Consider the following 20757-nt stretch of genomic DNA (forward strand, 5'->3'; position numbering starts at 1 on the left):
AACGGGTCGAGTTGCGACAGATTTAGACAGGCATGTTGTAGTATTACTAGTCATGTGTTGTATGGCTTAACATTTACTGTAACCAATATTTATGGAATAACGCCAAATCTGGTCTGCTTTATTAAAAGGTGGCAACCATTTACTTTGTAGGTTTAAATTTAAGCAGGCACAATATTAATTCTTATTAAATGAATTTTAAAACATCAGTTTAGATAAAATTTATTACGTTTAGAGCTTAAACTAAAAAATTGTTATAAAAATACTTAAATTATATAGTTTAATAAAATATGACATGTCTAGACATTTACTTTTAAAAAATGAAAGCCCTAAAACCTAAATTTTATCCATTTTTTTTTTTATCCCTGACGGTCCAACAAGAGCCGTTTCAAGAGGCATCTTTCAGGGAAACCGTCCAGTCGCACGCCACTGGACGGTCATTTCAGCCTTAATGGGTCGACACGTAGTCACAGAATGAGCAACGGTCCTCGTAATTGAGGCATAGGGCTATGAGGCCGAGGGGAAAGCACAAGCAGGCTACCCACTTGCTCCACAAGGGAAACACCCGGGTGGTGTCACCAACCTGTTTGAATGAAACATTCCAAGATTAATAATTAACCTAAACCAAATGATTTAGTGTATAAATGTGAGACAAGCTAGAAGACAAAGCACTCACCATACACCACGGGCAAGAACCAACACGTGGGATATTGAGAGAGACTGCCTCAGAAGGGCGGCTTAGTAGATCAGTTAGATCGGGCCCTGCCATGTCCAAACTGTGGTAGTTTGGGGCAGGGGCACGCCCACGATGATCAAGTGGGTGCACTAGAAAAGTGAAACAAAGTTACTTTTTCTGGCGTGATTAGAGAAAGTATAGACAACGTGATCAAGTATTTAGATACTTACAGCGGGCATGTTCAGGCCTGCGGCTTGAAGAGCCCGAGGCCATGCGGTGAGCTGGAACTGCAATCGGTATAAAAAAATTAGTTATTTCAGATTACTAATAAACTTGTGCTAGAGTTCATTAAGTATGTAATTTGTAGCCAGTACAAACTTTGAAATGTTTGTACCTTTAGTTAAAGTGTACTTCAATATATTTACGTAGTAAATATGACAAATTTAAAAGCTTTAACATTAATATTTTAAAAAAAATTAACAAACGGTAAGAAACGTATTATGTCTACTTAATAACTTCTTTATTATCTTACCATACTGTGCGCCAACCGGTGCCATTCCGATTACCTTTCACAACACTCCTCAATGTTGCAAAACAACTACGAGAACAATCTCTGCGTCAGAGGAAGGTAGTGATCGGTAAACCTGACCTGGGTGTTCTGTCTGTTGGTGGCCGACTTCTGTCCCCAAGTAACCTTGAGTGAAGCTCGAGGCAGCCACCGAACCATTCCCATGTGTTTCCTGAAGCAATAAATCATTCTTTGCTTATAATGTCTTCAGAATTATTAGATGCAACGCATCCTTTGCATAATTACCGTACCTGGCCCCGAGTTCATATCACTTAAGATGTTCACTTAATAACACAGACAGTATATACATTTGATGAAATATATTATTATGTTTTCCATTCCAGTATGATTCAGTGAATCGAGTGACCGTGAACTGCCGTCAGCAAAACAAAGCAAACTGCCCAAATGCATTTGGAATACATTCGATTCTCTTATAAATGATGCGTTTTTCCACATCCTGCACTTACCATAATTCTATAAAAAAATAGAAATGTCTGTTTGTCCGAGGTTGAAGGCACACACTTAAGGCTAAGTAAGTAATTATCAAAACAAGATGTCAAGCCGGGGAGACTATGTAGCTCGCTTTGGGGTAAGTTTCACCCAATATCTCCCAGTAAATGCTGTTGTGTACGTGCCCAAAAATGGGCGGGTCGCCATTTACATCCAAGAGTGCAAATGACACTGGGCCAAATTTACTCCTATGATATATTTCGCAATATCATTTTATGACACGATTTGATTTATTGTTATCTTTGATACATTGTAAAATTTGGACACATTGATCATGCAAAAACAGTGAAAATAATTCTACGGATCATAATTTTGCCCTAAAGTTCAGGGGTGCTGGTTCAAGTTCAAGTGGTGGCAAGTTCAAGGTTGCTGGCGACACCACCTCCTGGCCAAGCGCTCCCTCACTATCACCACCTGACTCCCACCTGTGATAGCCACTCTCCCTCCTGTGAACCCCCAACACCCTTATCCAACACCCTTCCCAATGTGAGAGAATGGAAAATGGAAAAGAGAAAGAGTCGAGACGGGAGAGAGAGAGAGAGAGAGAGAGAGAGAGAGAGAGAGAGAGAGAGAGAGAGAGAGAGCGGGGGGGGGGGGGAGGGAGGGCAAGGAGGGAGAAAGACAAAGGGATGGGAAAGACAAGGAGAAGAGGTGGGAGAGGAAAGGAGAAGATGGTTGAAGTGGGTGACATAGGGAAGGGTGATTGGATGAAACTGGGGAAAGGAGGATAAAAAAAGGAGAGAAGAAGAGATGGGAGGGGGAAGGGGATAAAAAGGCGGAGGAACGATGGGAAGGGGCGAAAGGGGAAAGGGAAAAGGGTGGAAGGAGGATATGATGATAATAAAAGATAAAAGTGCCAAGCCATTACGACTATGTAGCACTAGGAAGGGACAAGGATAACGATTTGGGATAGGACGGGGGGAAGGAATGGTGCCCAACCACTTGAACGGTCGGGGATTGAACGCTGACCTACATGGAGGGACTCCACGCCTATCCACCGGTGGTGACAGACGTGTTGCTGTGAACTCCTGGTTGGCCGGCCAGTGATTGGTTTTGTTTGTGAGCAGGGCCTTGGGGACAGGTCGGCATGGGGGATGGCTGCGCCCTTGCCCCTTGTGAAGAGGAGGGATATAATTGAACTGGAGTTTATGGCCCGCCGTCCTACCCGGCAGTTGAGGTGGTCCTGAGTGATGTGTTGCTGATGGATGTGGCGTCGGTTTGTGGCGTTCAGCTTGTGTCCGGACGTAGAACTGCTGTGAAATTCCTCTCCACGGCTGTGTATCGTGACTTTGTGCATCACTAATGGGAGGTCTTCACACTGCCTGATGGTGATTGTTCGGTGGAAGTGTCGGACAGGTGTGCAGTGAGACTTTCTATGTAATGGATCAAGGTGCTTCTTTTGGGTCCCCTGCCTCCCTTCTCCACTGTCACTTCCCGGTATCGGTGTTCTATGCGGGCCAGCCCGGGACTTATTTTCGTTGTGGGTGTGTGGGACACCTCGCTGTGAGTTGTGATGCTCGAAGTGTATGCTGAGTTAACCTGTTCCAGGAAGAGGAAATTTCCCCGCTGGAGGTCCCGGACCCGGGTTCGTGTGATGTTGGCATGGGTGTTGGCCCACGCTCATAGCATGACCTGGTAACAATGACCTGGATAACAAGAACTTTTCGCACTAGAAATGCTATACCGATGATGATACTTTTTAAGACGCTAGTGCTTTCTTGAGTGGAATACTGCTGCACAATGATAGCCCCTTTCAAAGCTGGAGAAATTGCTGACCTGGAGAGCGTGTAGAGATCCTTTACTGCTAGAATCCACTCAGTAAAACATCAAAACTACTGGGACCGACTAAAGAGCCTAAATTTGTATTCACTTGAGCGCAGACGGGAAAGATACATAATAATTTACATGTGGAAAATAGTAGAGGGGCTGGTCCCAAACCTGAACACAGAAATAACATCACATGAGACCAGAAGGCATTGCAGGATGTGCAGAATACCCCCATTGAAGGGCAGAGGTCCAACAGGTACTCTGAGAGAGAGAGCTCTATCAACATCAGAGACCCAAGACTGTTCAACATGCTTTCGCTACACATAAGGGGCATAACTGGCCGACCCCTCGTAGTGTTCAAGAGAGAACTTGACAAACACCGGTCGTTCCGGTCGGCCGAGCGGACAGCACGCTGGACTTGTGATCCTGTGGTCCCGGGTTCGATCCCAAGTGCCGGCGAGAAACAATGGGCAGAGTTTCTTTCACCTTATGCTCCTGATACCTAACAGTAAAATAGGTACCTGGGTGTTAGTCAGCTGTCACGGGCTGCTTCCTGGGGGTGGAGGCCTGGTCGAGGACCAGTCCAGCAACGAGGAGGCCTGGTCGACTACCGGGCCGCGGGCTGGTCGACAACCGGGTCGCGGCCTGGTCGACGACGATTCCTGTGCTGCTTCCCTATTCTGGGAGGGTGGTCGAAGTGGCGGAGGCCGCTGTGGGGTCATGCCCCCGTTTCGGGGGGTCCGTGTGCCGCCGGACCCCTTGTCTCTGCCTCCTGTATGGGTGGAGCTCGTGAGGTCTTTCTACGACTTCAAGATTCCGGAGTATATGCAGCACCTTGTACCGTCGCCTAGACAAAGGGGATTGGTGGCTCTGAAATGCGTACTGTCTGCGGTATCCTAAGGCGGATTTTCTGCATAAATATCTGAAGGCCTTGCCTTGGGTTGCATTTGTTTTAGTGTTTATGTATTTGTGATTTGCGCACCTGTGTTCGGTGGTTGTGTTATGTATATATGTTTCTGTTATTATTTATGTTATTGTGCTCCCGTGTACTTTCAATATTCTCCTGTACTTGTGCTGCATATTTTATATTTTTTATTTTTTTATGTGATTTTTAAAGTTTTTATTTGTTAAACACATAAATACAACATAACAGAAAAAACATCAACATTAACATTAACAAGGCAAGAAACACATGAACAAAACTAAAGAACAGTAAAGCAAACAAACAAACAAAAGTCGTATAATACACAAAATTTAAACAAACTTAGGTAAACATTGAAACTTAGACAGAAAAGTAAAAGCACCAGAGCAGTAGAAACCAACAACAACCAGGCAAGAAACCCATGAACAAAAATAACCCTACCTCACATCACATCAAAACAGATAAATAAAGCAACACAAATCAAGATTCACACACACATTTAATCATCATAATATTTATCCAGAAATAGACGACGAGGGCACTACTTCCTATAGGCATCTCACCGAGCCCACTCCTCTGCAGACGAGGAAACGTGACCACGTGATCCCCTCGGTCGATACATAAAGTCAGCTACATCCAGCTCGGCGCCCTCCACTACAGGGGCGGAATTCACGGGGAGAGGCCGCACAGAGCTCGGCCGTGCAGGCGGTGGAACCGCAAGGGGCACAGACATGGACGCCAGAGACACGGGGGCCACTGAAACAGAATCTTCCATAAGAACCATCACCAAGTTCCCCTCCCCCCCCCTCTACTGTACCCTCTCCCGGTGCCATAACCTCCCAACCCCGGGAACCAGCAACCGAGGATGCAGAGACAGCTGGAGAAAACACAGGACCAGGCAACAATCCCACCACAGAACCCATCACCACCGCAACGCGACCCACAGGAGCCGCAGGCACCCCATCATCGTCGCCCACATCACCATCAACAGACGACGAACCCCCGGAGTCCCCAAAATCCCTGACGTTGGCCCAGGCCTCACCACGAGGCGGAGATAGACTTGAAACTCGCCGGGTTTGCTTGGACAGAGGTCGCAGGTTGTCGGAACTATCACCCACGCTAGGAGGCACCGCAGCAGAACCTCCGGTCGGCTGCGCAACTCCACGCACTACACGATCACTCAGCATCACAGTCTCAACAACCAGGGGAACAGGACCACACACCGCGTGAGACATCACTGCGTGCACGTTGACACGGGCCGAAGACACAGCTTCTGGAGACAGTTCAGGTCAGTGAGCAGCCTCGATGACTGGGGGCACTAGACCACACAGCACAGGAGACACGACTGGAGATGGGGCAGGCAGGGGTGGCAGGGTGTGGGAGCCGGGGTCGCACTAACTACCACCCTGACACCCCACACCTCCAACCACATCTAGGCGGGCACCAAAGACCGGCAACGGGACACCAGACGACCGGGAAGCATCACACATCACAGCGACACCTGGAGATAGGTCTGGGACTGCCAACGGGGAAAAGTTCTTTTCCCTGAAGAGGTTCATAGGGCCAACCCAGCTCGCATGACAACCTGCAGCCTGGTGGCCCGATGGTCCGCACCGGAAACAAGTCCGTGGCTGACCCCCATAGAATACTCGCACCATGAAGCCCAGAAGCAGGAGAGACGAAGGGACTGTGTCCTTCAGTCACATCGCCACAGTGTGGGTCCCATTTGGCATACCCTTCCACTGCCCGGAGGAGACAGCATTCATCCGGACACTCAAGACCCGCCCATACCGGGTAAAGTAACGCCGAAAAAGGGAGTCAGGGAACTCAAAGGGAGCACCATAAACTGCCACGTAGGTAGTCTCACTGCACCTGTCCGACACTTCCGCCGAACCACCACCTTCAGGGATAGTAAAAATCCTCCCGTCATAGCGGTCCACGAAGTCACGATACACAGGCGTGGAGCTGAATTTCACAACAGCTCGATTCCCGGAAACAAGTTAAACGCCGCACACAGACGCCACATTCACCCACAACATATCAGTCATGACCTCCTCAACTGCCAGGTAAGACACTGGGCCAGTAAACTCGAGGCCAATGATGTCCCTCCGCTTCACAGGGGGGGGGGCCACAATCCCTCCAGCCAGCATGGCCCCAAGGGCCCGCTCACAAACACCAACTACCACTGGCCAGCAAACCAAGAGCTCACAAGCGACACGTTTGCCTCCGCCAAGAGCCAGGCGAGCACTCTTCATTTGCTCCCCTTTGTTTGTTGGTTGTGTTATATACTTATTTTTCTGTTATTATTTATGTTATTGTGCTCCTGTGTACTTTTAATGTTCTCCTTTACTTGTGCTTCGTTTTGTGATGTAGCTGTTGTGTGGTATTTTGTTGCTGTGTTGTGTGTTTTGGGGTGCTTCGGTGCCTTAATGTTTTTTACCCCTTTGTATATTTTCTCTGTTTTTTGTAGATTTTTTCTTTTATGTTTTGTCCTTGTCAATGTTCCGTTTTAAGGAGTGACCTGTACGTGATAATTGTGCTTATTTGATGCTAGTTATTGTGATACCTGTTGTTTTGTGCTTCTGTGTGGTGGTGGTACTTCGGTGCCCCTTGTTTTATTGGATTTTTGTATCTATGTTGTATGCCTTGGCATGTAAAATTAAAAAAAATGCATAAAGCAAGACAGTCGCTCTACTGTCCACCCTAAGTGGTTGGGCAGCGGAAGTGAGACAGACCCGGGCACCACCGGTTACCCCTTTTGGTATATAAATAAAATCTTTGATAACATATATAATGTGAAAAACCTAATAACTTGTAAGATAATGTGACATCTGTGCCAAATGCACTTGGGCAGTTTGCTTCGATTTGCTGATTGCAGTTTAAAGATTCACTGAAAAAACATACTGGAAGCCAAAACACATTGATATATTTCATTTAACGAATATACTGTATATTATTAAGTGAACAACTTAAATTATATGAACTCGAGGCCTGGTAAGGTAATTATCAGGTGAAAGCGTTGCATCTAATACTGCGAGCATTAGATGCATCGAGCTGCATCTAATACTTATGAAGATATTTTAAGTTAAGAATAATTTATTGCTTTACGAATCACATGGGAATGGTTCGGTGGCAGCCTCGACTCTTGCCTCAAGGTTACTTGAGGCAAGAGTCGGCCAGCAGCTGCCAGCACACCCAGGTCTGCTCCACTGACTTCACCATGTGTTATAATGCAGAGATACTTCTCTTAGGTACCTTCGCTAATGTTCTGATACCCAATAATGTCTCCAGTGAGAGCGCAGCAAGGTAAGCTTTGTTTGGTTTTGATGTGTAACTGACGTGTTATACATTAAGCTTGAATTATGCGAGCAATATTGTGAAGGGCTTTAAAATGGCTTCTAAATTTATTTTATTCTAAATTATGGTAAGTTTTTTATGAAGTAGGAATGTAACTGACTAATATTTTGAACTTTGTGTAGCAGCAGACTGGAGAATCTTATTACATACTAATAAGCTGTCAATGCTTATTGATCTTGTTTTCTACCTAAAAAATTTTAAATGAAGATTAAAAGTTTTTAATAGATTTGTAATGTGTTGTGGGCAGTTGTATGGCCTCTGGGTTGGAGAACCGTAGGTCTAATTACTAAACGTATAACTAACTCCAAATGCAATAGTTTATACGTTTGCATTAACTTTCTTGCATTATCAGTCATTTCACTCTTCCCCCACCTACTCGCCCCTCGCGACGACCTTCCTCGACGCTCTCCTCGTTGGAACTCCCGCATCCCGCTTCCAGAGAGGCGAGAACGTGCCTCTCAACACTTCCTCTTTGATACGCTTCCCATCCACGTCCCAAGGGATGGGACTTGCCCGAAATGTTGGGTTAGACTTTCTCTCTATTTTAATGGGAAGGGTGACTTAATTTGTTTAATAATAAACGCTTACAAAGGATTACGCAAAGTATGGTTCCTTAATTTTTTCTACTACAGATTGGTGATCTGACTCGGGTGTACCCGTTGTCTACCAAATGTTTAGCAGTAATTATTGTTTCCCCTTCGGCCTGTTAGCTGTGTACTTAAAGGAGGAGCAGCGTTGCCCCGTCTGTGACTACGTGCCACTCGTGTAATTAGCACGATGCTGGCCAGTCGCCCCCGAGGAAGGATCTCTTAAACCTTAAATGAAGCCCCGATAGTCCTCCCCCGAGGACCATCGGGGCTTAAATGAAACTTGGATTATTTTTTTAGTTTTAACCGTAAGGTGGTTAAACATGGTGCTATCTTCTTATAATTATTACAATTTTTAATTGTAAATTGGTTTTTAAACATTTGTTCCTGTACTACAGAAAATGTAACCTCAGAATTTGCCGGTTATGTTCAGTACGAATAAATTTTATCTAAGACAGTTTTAGTTTTTAGTCTGCAAAAACTAAATTGCGTATTTGACTATAGTATCCGGTAAAGATCCCGAAAACAGAGTTGATACTTGACTCGCCAAGGAAGACTTAAATTGTTTACACGTCATGCTTCACAGCCTAGCTCCAGGCACACTAACTATTGATTGTTATATTACGACTCTCACTAGATTCCCCCCACCCCCTTTAAATTTGTAAACATAATGTAATTAGATAGCAAAACACGATGGCGCATACAAACTTCCAGCCTCGACACTAGCTCAAAGCTGTTACCATAATCTAATTCTTCTTCCGTGCATAATTAACTTTGCTAATGTTCGGTGTGCACTTCGGTAATAAAGCTAAAGATATTGGTATACATTTCAACAACTTTTATGCACCCCACCTCACGTGGAGAAAAGGGAAGACTAGACATTTTGTAACTATTGTATCTAACATTTAATTCGAGAGCCCTTCGGTCATCTCTTACCAACTTTACGTGGTGCAAGGGATTCTTCCACGAACTTGATTCTTCCTTGCCTTGATAGAGGTTCCAGTTTATGCTCTCACTCCACTGCTCTGACCCCCCCGTCCCCCATCTGTGAGCAAAGTCGGCTGACAAACTACTGCTTGATAATGGTCCAGGACTGACCGAAACATCTTAGTTTGTCTTTTATTGTATGGTTTGGTCATCAGTATTAGCTACTCTGGTGTTTTCCTAATCAAACCTACGTGTTGACTGTCTCCAAAGACCAGCACCATCACGACAGAACTTCATGCCATAGTCAGCTGCTGTTTTAAAGTCGACGTTCCTTGTGTCGGCTATTTTCTCGTGGTGCCCTCAAAACTTAAGTCTTGAATTTCCATCTTATGAAAGATATCTTTTTTTTCTTTTCTTTCTTTTCTTGCTTCCTCTAGCAGATACGACCGTCTAATTTTTGTTGCCACACTTTGAGTTTCTTCGAACTTGCAGACTTTCACTAAGGAGGCTGTCTGTGCCTGCAATGTTTCCCTGGAATTTTAGATTGTTCGTCTAGAACTAACCAGGCTGTACTACCGGCACCCATTTAACACATTGTGTAGCATCGACTGTTGTGAGATATTCACTCTTTCCAGCTTTTGATCATTAAATTCTGGGGAACCATGGTACTGTCCTCGCAAGTGAATGTTTCCCCCCTAGACTGCTGCTATGTGCCATGACTACTTATCACATTCCTCAGTATGACTAACCATCCTGTGTAATGAGTATCTTTAGCATCACGTAGCTTGGCTTTTTGACACAGTGTACTCCCCTCATAGTCTAGGGTAGCTGAACAAATGACGATGTACCTAAATGTATAAATCTATATAAATAAAAATGAAAATGATCATTTGTTCAAAATCGCTAATCTCCAAAAGTTCTTCACCGATTGCTTTGAAATTTTCACACAATGTTCCATTCGCATCCGAACGGGGTTTTTATATACATACTATATAGATGTCACATCTGTGACAGGGAAAAAAAAGTACTTTTTTTAAACTGTGTATTTCATGTGTTTTCATGTGAAGGAAATTTTCGAAACCTCTTTACCGATTGCTTTGAAATTTTGACACAACGTTGCATTCGAATAGGCGAGTGTTTTTATATATACCTTCTATATACATGCCTCACCTGTGACAGGATTTTTTTTTTTTTTTTTTTACAGCACCACGTGTTGGACGTAAGAGCAACACATGTTGTTATCTCTGAAAGTTCTTCACTGATAGCTTTGAAATTTTGGCACAACTTTCCATTCAAATATGCGTGTGTTTTCATATACCTACTGTATAGATACCACACCTGTGACAGGTCAAAACAAGCTTTTTTGAAAAACAGTGTCATCTGTTGCACGTAATAGCAACACAAGCTATACTAAATATGTTACGATTCCATTTCCTGGACCCTCAGGGTTCTCCCCCACCATGACCAGGAACATTGTCACCCCACCATCCAGTGACGAGTTTGTGGAGGTGGTAAGTAAGAGCCAGAGAAGGAAACAGGTGAAACAGTAGCCTGGTGAACAACAGGGTGGACGACGTCCGATAGCACCAAGGAGCGAGTACACACGTCAGACCTTCACTAAAGGCACGAGTGTGGCGGACAGGATTGTGTGGAGTAAGAAACGGAACAAGGAGTACCCACCTGGCTCTGCAGGCGTGTTACGTCTACATGTCAACTCCCCATATGTGTATGTTTCAAGAGAGAAGCAGCATGTTGTGGAGGCTCTTCTGCAAGGGAAAATAGGTGATGTAAAGCTCTCCCCTCTAGATAATCCAACACGGAATAAGAAGATGGATGAATACCTAGTATACAGGTACAGTCATGGGTATCCACTGGACTGGGCCTATGAATTAGACGGGGTACACAAAGCACGAAGATTGACCAAGAATTGTAAGCCTACTGATCAAATAGTCATAATCTAGAAGAAGCCTGAACCGCCACCTGATAAGTATTGTTCTGGTGCCCCACACCCAAGTGTGCTCTCTGTTCCGGTCCTCATCCACTGAAGGACTGTTCGTATAAGAAGACCAGAGGCCAAAAAAAGCTGGAACAGGAGCAACAGAACACTGTAACAGAAGCAGGGCAAGATCCTGAAACTGTGGCTCCGCCTAAACTGCCGCTGAAGTGCTTCAGATGTGGAAAGGAAGGAGTAACCATCTGGCACTCAGACTGTACCAAACGGCCAGCCTCCCTTGGCACAAGGAGGCAAATGCCTGAGACTCAACAAGTGCCTATTGATGCCGGCTCTAGTATTATTGACCCACCCCATAGCGGTGACAGTACCAGCAACGCCCCTGACAACACACAACAGCCTGAGACAACAGTTAAAGAACAGTTGGCAGCCTTGCAAGCACAGGTAGCAGTATCTGCTGAAATTATACCGACACTACGTCGGGCTCCTTCACAAGAGATAAAGTAGCCTCCACACTGCTGTGTCACAGCCGTGGCCCGCGCTGGTAAAGGTTCCTGCGGTGGTGGTGACGGCGGCGGCAGCAGCGGTGGCAGAGATGAGAGCGACAACGGAGGTGGTGAAGTCGTCTGTCAACTCAGGGATGACAGCAGTGTTAGTGACAGAGAAACATTAACTGGAAAAGGAAGTCGATCTGCATCAACATATATTAAAATGATTAATGACCTTAACGAACATGTTCAAGCCAAGTACGAGAAAGAAAATGATAATATTCTGCGTGACTGTAGCTATGCCATGTAACTTACAGAGAACATTCACTCATGGACCATCCCGAACTCATCAGAGATCAAGAAACTGATGATGTCATCAGATGTTCCTGACGACACCAAATGCCAGGTTGGTGTGGCTCTTTACGTCGTAGAGTCACTTATTGACACATTGTGCAAGTGGGACGAGGACAACAATGGGACCACCAGTCCCAGGGAGGAACAACACCAAGACGATGGCCGCTGTTGACACAAGAACCATTAGGTTTCTCAGTTGGAACATTCGTAGCATCAACAAAAGACTGAATGATCTAATTGCATATGTTACCAGTAACAACATAGATATAATTGCTATACAGGAGCCCTACACGTCCAATATGATAAACAAAACCCCACCAAAGATCAGAGGGTATGCATCCTATAATAACAGTAATGCCACAGGCCTATTAACAGTAATGCCACAGGCCTATTAACATACATCAGAAGTGATTTACCGCACATTTTTGTGAGCACGTCACACAATGTACACACACAGTACCATCACTTTCATGCACAAACTACAGCAGGCCACTTCTCATTCCTCAACGTATATGCCAGAGGCCAGAAACTCAATGTAACATTGCGTCCAGATCTAGACAATCATGGGACAATATACATGGGAGATTTTAATGCTAGACACATTACGCTGGGAGACATTACTAACAACGATAATGGATGCAAATTTATAAAATATGTTTATGACAACAGATTAACAGTGTATACTACGGATACCCAAACTCATTTATTAGGAGGCAGACTTGATTATGTAATGGGTAGAAACCTTGTGCAAGATAGGATGGAATGTTCGTTGGTAAATCACTTGGTTAGTGATCACTATACAGTTTCTGCTTCCTATGAGGTACAGTGTGATGTACCTAATAGACATCAGAGAAGGGAAAATGAATATTCCATATGACTTGCATGACCACTTTATTAATTGTATTTCAAAATGATATCAAGATTACACAATAACGAATGTACAAGCCTTCTCCAGAGATCTCGTTGATACAATTACTACCTACTACGACACATGGGTGTGTTGGGGAATAGGCCATAAGCCTAGCAGAAGTGGACAACACCTACCACCACCCAAGTGGGTCCTTAACCCCGTATTTGTTAAAGAACATGAATCAGTAAAGCAACTGGATACTATACTAATAATATAACAGAACAGAGAAATATTATAATTATCATGAGCATGTTAGAATGACTGCTAGATTCGTAATAAGAGGTGAGAGACATGAGCGACGTTATACGTAATAAACATTGGGAAGAGTTCCTACAAAGTATAAATGAGCAAACAACACTTGTTGAAGTTTGGGAAAAAGATACGACAAATCTATAAAAGCAACCCAACCAAACCGCTGCACCACAGCCCACTAGAACAAACATTCTCCTTGATCAATGGGCTCTAACATCAAGCTACGACTCACTCCCAATTAACATACAGCACAAACTGAATAACACACGCCCCAACAGACAACTAACCATCAATCTTGCCTATACAGCTATCGACGTGTCGGACCTTAATGATGTAACTGAATGGGAACTAAATCATGCACTAAAGATGGGAAAATCAACTGCTCCTGGAGAGGATGGTATTACTTACAGTCTACTGAGATTAGTCTCACACGTACCAGGTAATCCACTTTTAGTGTTGTACAGAATGAGTTTAAGTGAAGGAGTATTACCTGATGCTTGGACAAAGTGTGTCATCGTTCCCATCCCCAAACCACACTCAGATAATTATAGACCCATATCTCTAACATCGTGTGTTTGTAAAGTGCTTGAACGTATTGTTCTTAACCGACTCATGTATCGTATACAGGGGCACCTGTCACCTCAACTGTTTAGATTTATGCCTGGGCTCAGTACACAACACTGTTTTGCTGAGTACTTTGCACATATTGAAGCTTCCCCTCCAATACTCTTCATCGACTTAGCAGCAGCTTTTGATACAGCAAACAGAAAAATCATACTGGAACAGCTTGCCGAGCTGGGAATACAACGAAAATTACTGAAATGGATAGAGGGCTATTTGTCTAATCGAGCAGCATATGTTTTGTTTAATGGTGTTAAAAGCACAGAGGGCAAACACTTCGAACTGGGAACTCCACAAGGAGGCGTCCTCAGTCCCTTGTTGTTCAACGTTCTGATGCATAAACTTATTAAAGATCTTCCAACTAATAATGAAGACACTGTCATTTGTTATGCTGATGATATATGTTTACAGGCTGCCACCGAGCCTAGAATGCAAGTTCTGTTCGATGCTTTTTCTATTAGAGCTGAGGAATGTGGTCTTCTTATCTCTGTACAGAAAACTCGTGCCCTCATTCCGTGTGTTATTCCACCACCCAATTATCATATAGATGGGCGAGCACTTGAGAACTGCGAGTCTTACAGATAACTTGGTATCCCCATTAACGACCCTGGGTACCTTTCTTCTTTCAAGAGGAGACTTTGGGAGTGATTAAAGCCCTTGCGGGTCCTTCTTGGTGTCAATCATGGAATTAACATGAGACTTGCTAGAATGTTTTATGTATCATTTATACGCTCTGTGATTGACTACAATGCTCATCATCTCACACTGTATACAGACAAAGAGCTGAAATCTCTTGAAACCTTGCAAAATGAAGCTATGCGTCTCATCCTTGGGGCTCCAAAGTCCACGAGAATAGTTAATATGAGAGCAGAGTTAAAATTACCTACATAAGTGAGAGAATTTTGTCTATTAGCACAGTTTTTGGCGTTAAGGCATTGAGTAGATCTAGAGAACACATGAAGTTTCAAGCTAAACTTTGTAATATGCTGCACTCACCTGAGGTCTATAGAAGAAGAACGAAATCTGATTATGTATTTTGGTTCTACATGGTAGCCAACTCCATCAAAATATTAAATATGTACCCAACTCAATTAATGATTAACTAACCAATTATTCCATGGGATAACTGGGATCTATCAGTTGATTTTGTAAATGCACCCAAGAAAGATAGTGTGCACTCTACATTATTAAAACAGTTAACACTGAAAAGCATCACTGAGAGTACTCAGAGTATGGGTAACGATGTGTATCAGTGCTATACCGACGGCTTTGTACAAGAAGGTGGACGATGTATCGGATGTGCATGTGATATATTTGAACAATCTTCTCTGGTACATACAGCAATGAAGCGCGTCAATGACTGGGCAAGTACAACTCTAACCGAGCTTGCAGGCTGAATTTGCCACTGAATTTTTAAAAGACAAAGGCAGTGGACTTATATGCTGTGACTCGCAGAGTGCACTCCTGGTACTGAACGCACACAGTAGCGACACCCAGATAATAGTCAGTGATATTCGAATGAATGTTTTAGCTGCTAAAGAAAACAGATTTGAAATTAAATTCCTATGGATACCATCACATGTTAGCATCTCATGGCATGACACTGTTGATATGCTTGCAAAGACAGCCTACAGAAAACCAGTGGTAGAAATTGATATGGGTGTTTCATTAGCAGTGACAAAGAGAATACTTAAACAAATATCTAATGAAGATCTCACCGACCTGACAAATTCACAGAGACCTGCAAGTTGTAGCATTAAATATTATCATAGATATCGTGAGGAGACATACACATAAGGGAGTAATAGAGCAAGAACCCGGCAAGGTGATGTTATAGTGGCCAGAATACGCCTGGGATATAAACGTATCTGGCAGCTTTCTCAAAACCCAAATTTCGAGTACACAATGTGTCAACTTTGTGAAAGAGAAAACATGCACTCTCTTGAACATTATATTGTAGAATGTCCCATATTGTCTGACTTTCGCCCTCCTGGTCTAAGGTATGCTGAACTCTGTAGTTACTATATGAGTACTGGAACACTTGATGATATATTGGACTTGTACCCAAGATTGACCATGTAATGTGTCAATTATACAATGTATGTATGTGATGTAACTATATAACCTGAGCTTGTAAAAGCACCTTAATCACCTTCAGTGATTAAGTGCTTAATTGCAAACTAGTTTCTCTTTCAGCTATCTCACCCTGTCAGAGTAAAAGAGACAAATGTATGTGAATGCATGTGTGAGTATATACGTAAATATATATATATACGTACATATATATGTATATGTACGTATATGTGTGTGTATGTATATGTATGTGTATAAAGTATATATGGAAGCTGATCAGAATTACATTTCACCTTTGTAAATGCACATTAATGACACTATGTAAAAGACACATCGAACACTTTATGTAGGGAATAGGTAAATCTGTGTATCTATGTATTTACGAATGTAGGTTAGCTTAGCATTTTAAAAGCACCGAATCACCTTCTGTGGTTGATTGTTCAATAAACCGCTCAACTATATGTTTAACACATTTCTAACCCTGTCCATGGAGGACAGAAGAAAATGTATATAAATATGCTGGTTAGCATTGTAAATGTGTGGCCACATCTGTGGTAGAAAATAATAAAACACACACACACACACACACACACACACACACACACACACACACACACACACACACACACACACACACACACACACACACACACACACACACACACACACACACACACACACACACACACACACACACACACACACACACACACACACACACACACACATACACACACACACACACACACACACACACACACACCAGGAATACACAGTAATAAGGAAAGAGAAGGAAGGTAGGGGAGGAGGCGGAGTGGCCCTACTCATGAGAAAGGAATGGAGTTTTAAGGAGATGGCCATCCCGGGTTGTGAGGGGTTCAGAGACTACATAGCAGGCACCATGACAATGGGAGGACCAAGAATAGTAGTAGCAGTAATATACAACCCTCCACCAAATGACAGAAGACCCAGTCAAGAGTATGAAAACAACAACATGGCAGTTAACACTATAATTGAGAGGGCAGCCTCTGCTGCCTGTAGAAATAGATCCCACCTGCTCATCATGGGCGACTTCAATCACGGAAGGATTGACTGGGAGAACAAGGAACCGCATGGAGGCGAGGATACGTGGAGAGCCAAACTATTGGCGGTGGTGACAAGAAACTTTTTAACCCAGCATGTCAGAGAACCCACAAGGATGAGAGGCAATGACGAACCAGCGAGACTCGACCTAGTCTTCACTCTGAACGACTCTAACATAAGACAAATCGGTTTTGAGGACCCAGTAGGAATGAATGACCACAGTGTACTGGTGTTTGAGTTCCTGATTGAAAAAAGAGTTATTGAACTCGAGGAGGGATACCGAAACCAAAAGGTTAGCATACCGAAAGGGAAACTCTGAGGGGATAAGAAAATTCCTAACAGGTATATCATGGGGAACAGAGCTCAGGGGAAAGACGGCCCAAGATATGATGGATTACATCACGCAGAAGTGCAAGGACGCAGCAAACAATTTTTTCCCAGTCCAAAAAGAAAACAGAGAAATGAAGATGAGAAACCCATGGTTTAATCAGAGATGTAGGCTAGCTAAGCAGCAAAGTAAAAGGGCGTGGAGAAACTATAGGAATAACAGGACACTGGAGAGCAGAGAAAGATACCAGAATGCCAGGAATGAATATGTCAGGATGAGAAGGGAGGCAGAAAGACAATACGAAAATGACATCGCAAGCAAGGCAAAGACTCAACCCAAGTTGCTGCATAGCCACATCAGGAGAAAATCAACAGTAAAGGAACAGGTTATGAAATTAAGGATAGGGGCAGAAGGATTCACTACAAATGACAAGGAAGTGTGTGAGGAACTGAATTAGAAATTCCAGGAGGTCTTCACCTTAGAGCAAGGAGAAATTCCAGAAAGAGGAGAGGGAATAGTTAACCAGGAACCACTAGAAGAGTTTGAGGTTTCCAGTGGGGAAGTAAAGAAGTGTTTACTAGAGTTGGATGTGACAAAGGCTATAGTCCCAGATGGAATCTTCCCTTGGATACTATCTTGAGGTTATCTTGAGATGATTTCGGGGCTTTTTAGTGTCCCCACGGCCCGGTCCTCGACCAGGCCTCCACTCCCAGGAAGCAGCCCGTGACAGCTGACTAACACCCAGGTACCTATTTTACTGCTAGGTAACAGGGGCATAGGGTGAAAGAAACTCTGCCCATTGTTTCTCGCCGGCGCCTGGGATCGAACCCAGGACCACAGGATCACAAGTCCAGCGTGCTGTCAGCTCGGCCGACTGGCTCCCTTCTAAGGTGTGGTTTCAATTTTAATTCAGTTTAAATTTTAATAAAGCATGATAGATATGGTACACATGTCTGTAGTAGTCACTAAGCTGATCTAAAGGCATTAAACGAGCCAGACTAAACTGATTTAGAGTCAAGCTGCTCCTTCCCGGCTCCCCACGGGAAGGAGCAGAAGCACTGTGCCTGCATGTAGTCTGCCCACTCCATAGTGTATAACAAATTACTGGAAACAGGGAAACTGCCAACAATTTGGAAGGCAGCTAATGTAGTTCCAATATACAAGAAAGGGGATAGGCAGGAGGCATTGAACAACAGGCCAGTGTCCCTAACCTGCATACCATGCAAGCTGATGGAGAAGATTGTGCGAAGAAAGCTAGTGGAACATCTGGAGCGAAAGAACTTTGTAACACAGCATCAACATGGGTTCAGGGATGGCAAGTCCTGCCTCACAGAGCTAATTGAATTCTACAAGGCAACAAAAATAAGGCAAGAAAGAGAGGGGCGGGCAGACTGCATATTTTTGGATTGTCAAAAAGCCTTTGACACAGTACCACACAAGAGGCTACTGAGAAAGCTGGAGATGCAGGCTGGAGTGAAAGGGAAGGAACTCCGTTGAATACGGGAGTACCTAAGTAACAGAAGACAACGAGTCACTGTGAGGGGTGAGGTCTCGGATGTGCGTGACGTCACAAGTGTAGTCCCACAGGGGTCGGTTCTTGGATCAATACTGTTTCTGATATATGTAAATGATCCCCCAGAGGGTATACAATACTTTCTCTCAATGTTTGCTGATGATACAAAAATTATGAGGAGGATTGAAACAGAGGATGATAGTAGGAGGCTACAGGACGACCTAGACAGACTGAATGAATGGTCCAACAAATGGCTGTTAAAGTTCAACCCGAGTAAATGCAAAGTAATGAAACTAGGCGGTGGAAACAGGAGGCCAGGCACAAGATACAGAATAGGAGATGAAGTACTTAATGAAACGGAAAGAGAGAAAGACCTAGAAATTCATATTACACCAAACCTGTCTCCTGAAGCCCACATAAAAAGAATTACGTCTGCGGCATATGCAAGGCTGGCTAACATCAGAACAGCGTTCAGGAACCTGGATTAGGAATCGTTTAGAATCTTGTACACCACATACGTAAAACCAATCCTGGAGTATGCGGCCCCAGCATGGAGCCCGCACCTTGTCAAGCACAAGACAAAGCTGGAAAAAGTTCAGAGCTATGCCACTAGACTGGTCCCAGAACTATGAGGCATGAGTTACGAGGAGAGACTGCGGGAAATGCACCTTACGAAACTGGAAGACAGAAGAGTGAGGGGAGACATGATCACTACCTACAAAATCCTCAGGGGAATTAACAGGGTAGACAAGGATAAACTATTCAGCACTGGTGGTACGCAAACAAGGGTACACAGGTGGAAACTGAGTACCCAAATGAGCCACAGGGACGTTAGAAAGAACTTTTTCAGTGTCAGAGTAGTTAACAGGTGGAATGCATTAGGCAGAGATGTGGTGGAGGCTGACTCCATACACAGTTTTAAATGTAGATACGATAGAGCCCTGTAGGCTCAGGAATCTGTACACTAGTTGATTGACAGTTGAGAGGCGGGCCCAAAGAGCCAAAGCTCAACCCCCGCAAGCACAATTAGGTGAATACACACACACACACACAACCACACACACACAGCCAAACGAGAAACCACACAAATGTTTGTGTGTGTGGCGTGATAAATCGCTAACATGGGTTCAGGGAGGGTAAATCTTGCCTGACTGGCTTAACAGAACTCTACGACCAGGTGACAAAGATTAAGCAAGAAAGAGAAGGCTGGGCGGACTGCATTTTCTTGGATTGTCGGAAAGTCTTTGACACAGTACCGCATAAGAGGCTGGTACATAAGCTGGAGAGACAGGCAGGTGAAGCTGGTAAGGTTCTCCAGTGGATAAGGGAGTACCTGAGCAATAGGAAGCAGAGAGTTACGGTGAGGGGTGAGACCTCAGATTGGCGTGAAGACACCAGTGGAGTCCCACAGGGCTCTGTACTTGGACCTATCCTGTTTTTGATATACGTAAATGATCTCCCAGAGGGTATAGACTCATTCCTCTCAATGTTTGCTGACGACGCCAAAATTACGAGAAGGATTAAGACAGAGGAGGACAGCTTGAGGTTTCAAGAAGACCTGGACAAGCTGCAGGAATGGTCGAACAAATGGCTGTTAGAGTTTAATCCAAGCAAATGTAATGTAATGAAGATAGGGGTAGGAAGCAGGAGACCAGATACAAGGTACCATTTGAGAGATGAAATACTTCAAGAGTCAGAGAGAGAGAAAGACCTGGGGGTTGATATCACGCCAGACCAGTCCCCTGAAGCTCATATCAAGAGGATAACAGCAGCAGCATATGCCAGGTTGGCTAACATAAGAACGGCCTTTAGAAACTTGTGTAAGAAATCTTTCAGAACATAATATACCACATATGTTACACCAATCCTGGAG

At 44.1% G+C, this 20757-nt stretch overlaps 1 protein-coding gene across 1 annotated transcript; it reads right to left on the bottom strand.

Moving 5' to 3' along the window:
- Positions 1–203: 203 nt before the first annotated feature.
- Positions 204–1344, bottom strand: LOC123765818 (uncharacterized). The gene is made up of 4 exons (XM_045754594.2): positions 1206–1344; positions 904–960; positions 674–822; positions 204–580 (listed from the first exon to the last, which is right to left on the bottom strand). The coding sequence occupies exons 1-4, from the start codon at positions 1228–1230 to the stop codon at positions 446–448; spliced, it is 366 nt and encodes a 121-aa protein (XP_045610550.1). The 5' UTR covers positions 1231–1344; the 3' UTR covers positions 204–445.
- Positions 1345–20757: the final 19413 nt, after the last annotated feature.

Source organism: Procambarus clarkii, chromosome 37 (genome assembly GCF_040958095.1).
Source record: "Procambarus clarkii isolate CNS0578487 chromosome 37, FALCON_Pclarkii_2.0, whole genome shotgun sequence".
NCBI lineage: Eukaryota > Metazoa > Arthropoda > Malacostraca > Decapoda > Cambaridae > Procambarus > Procambarus clarkii.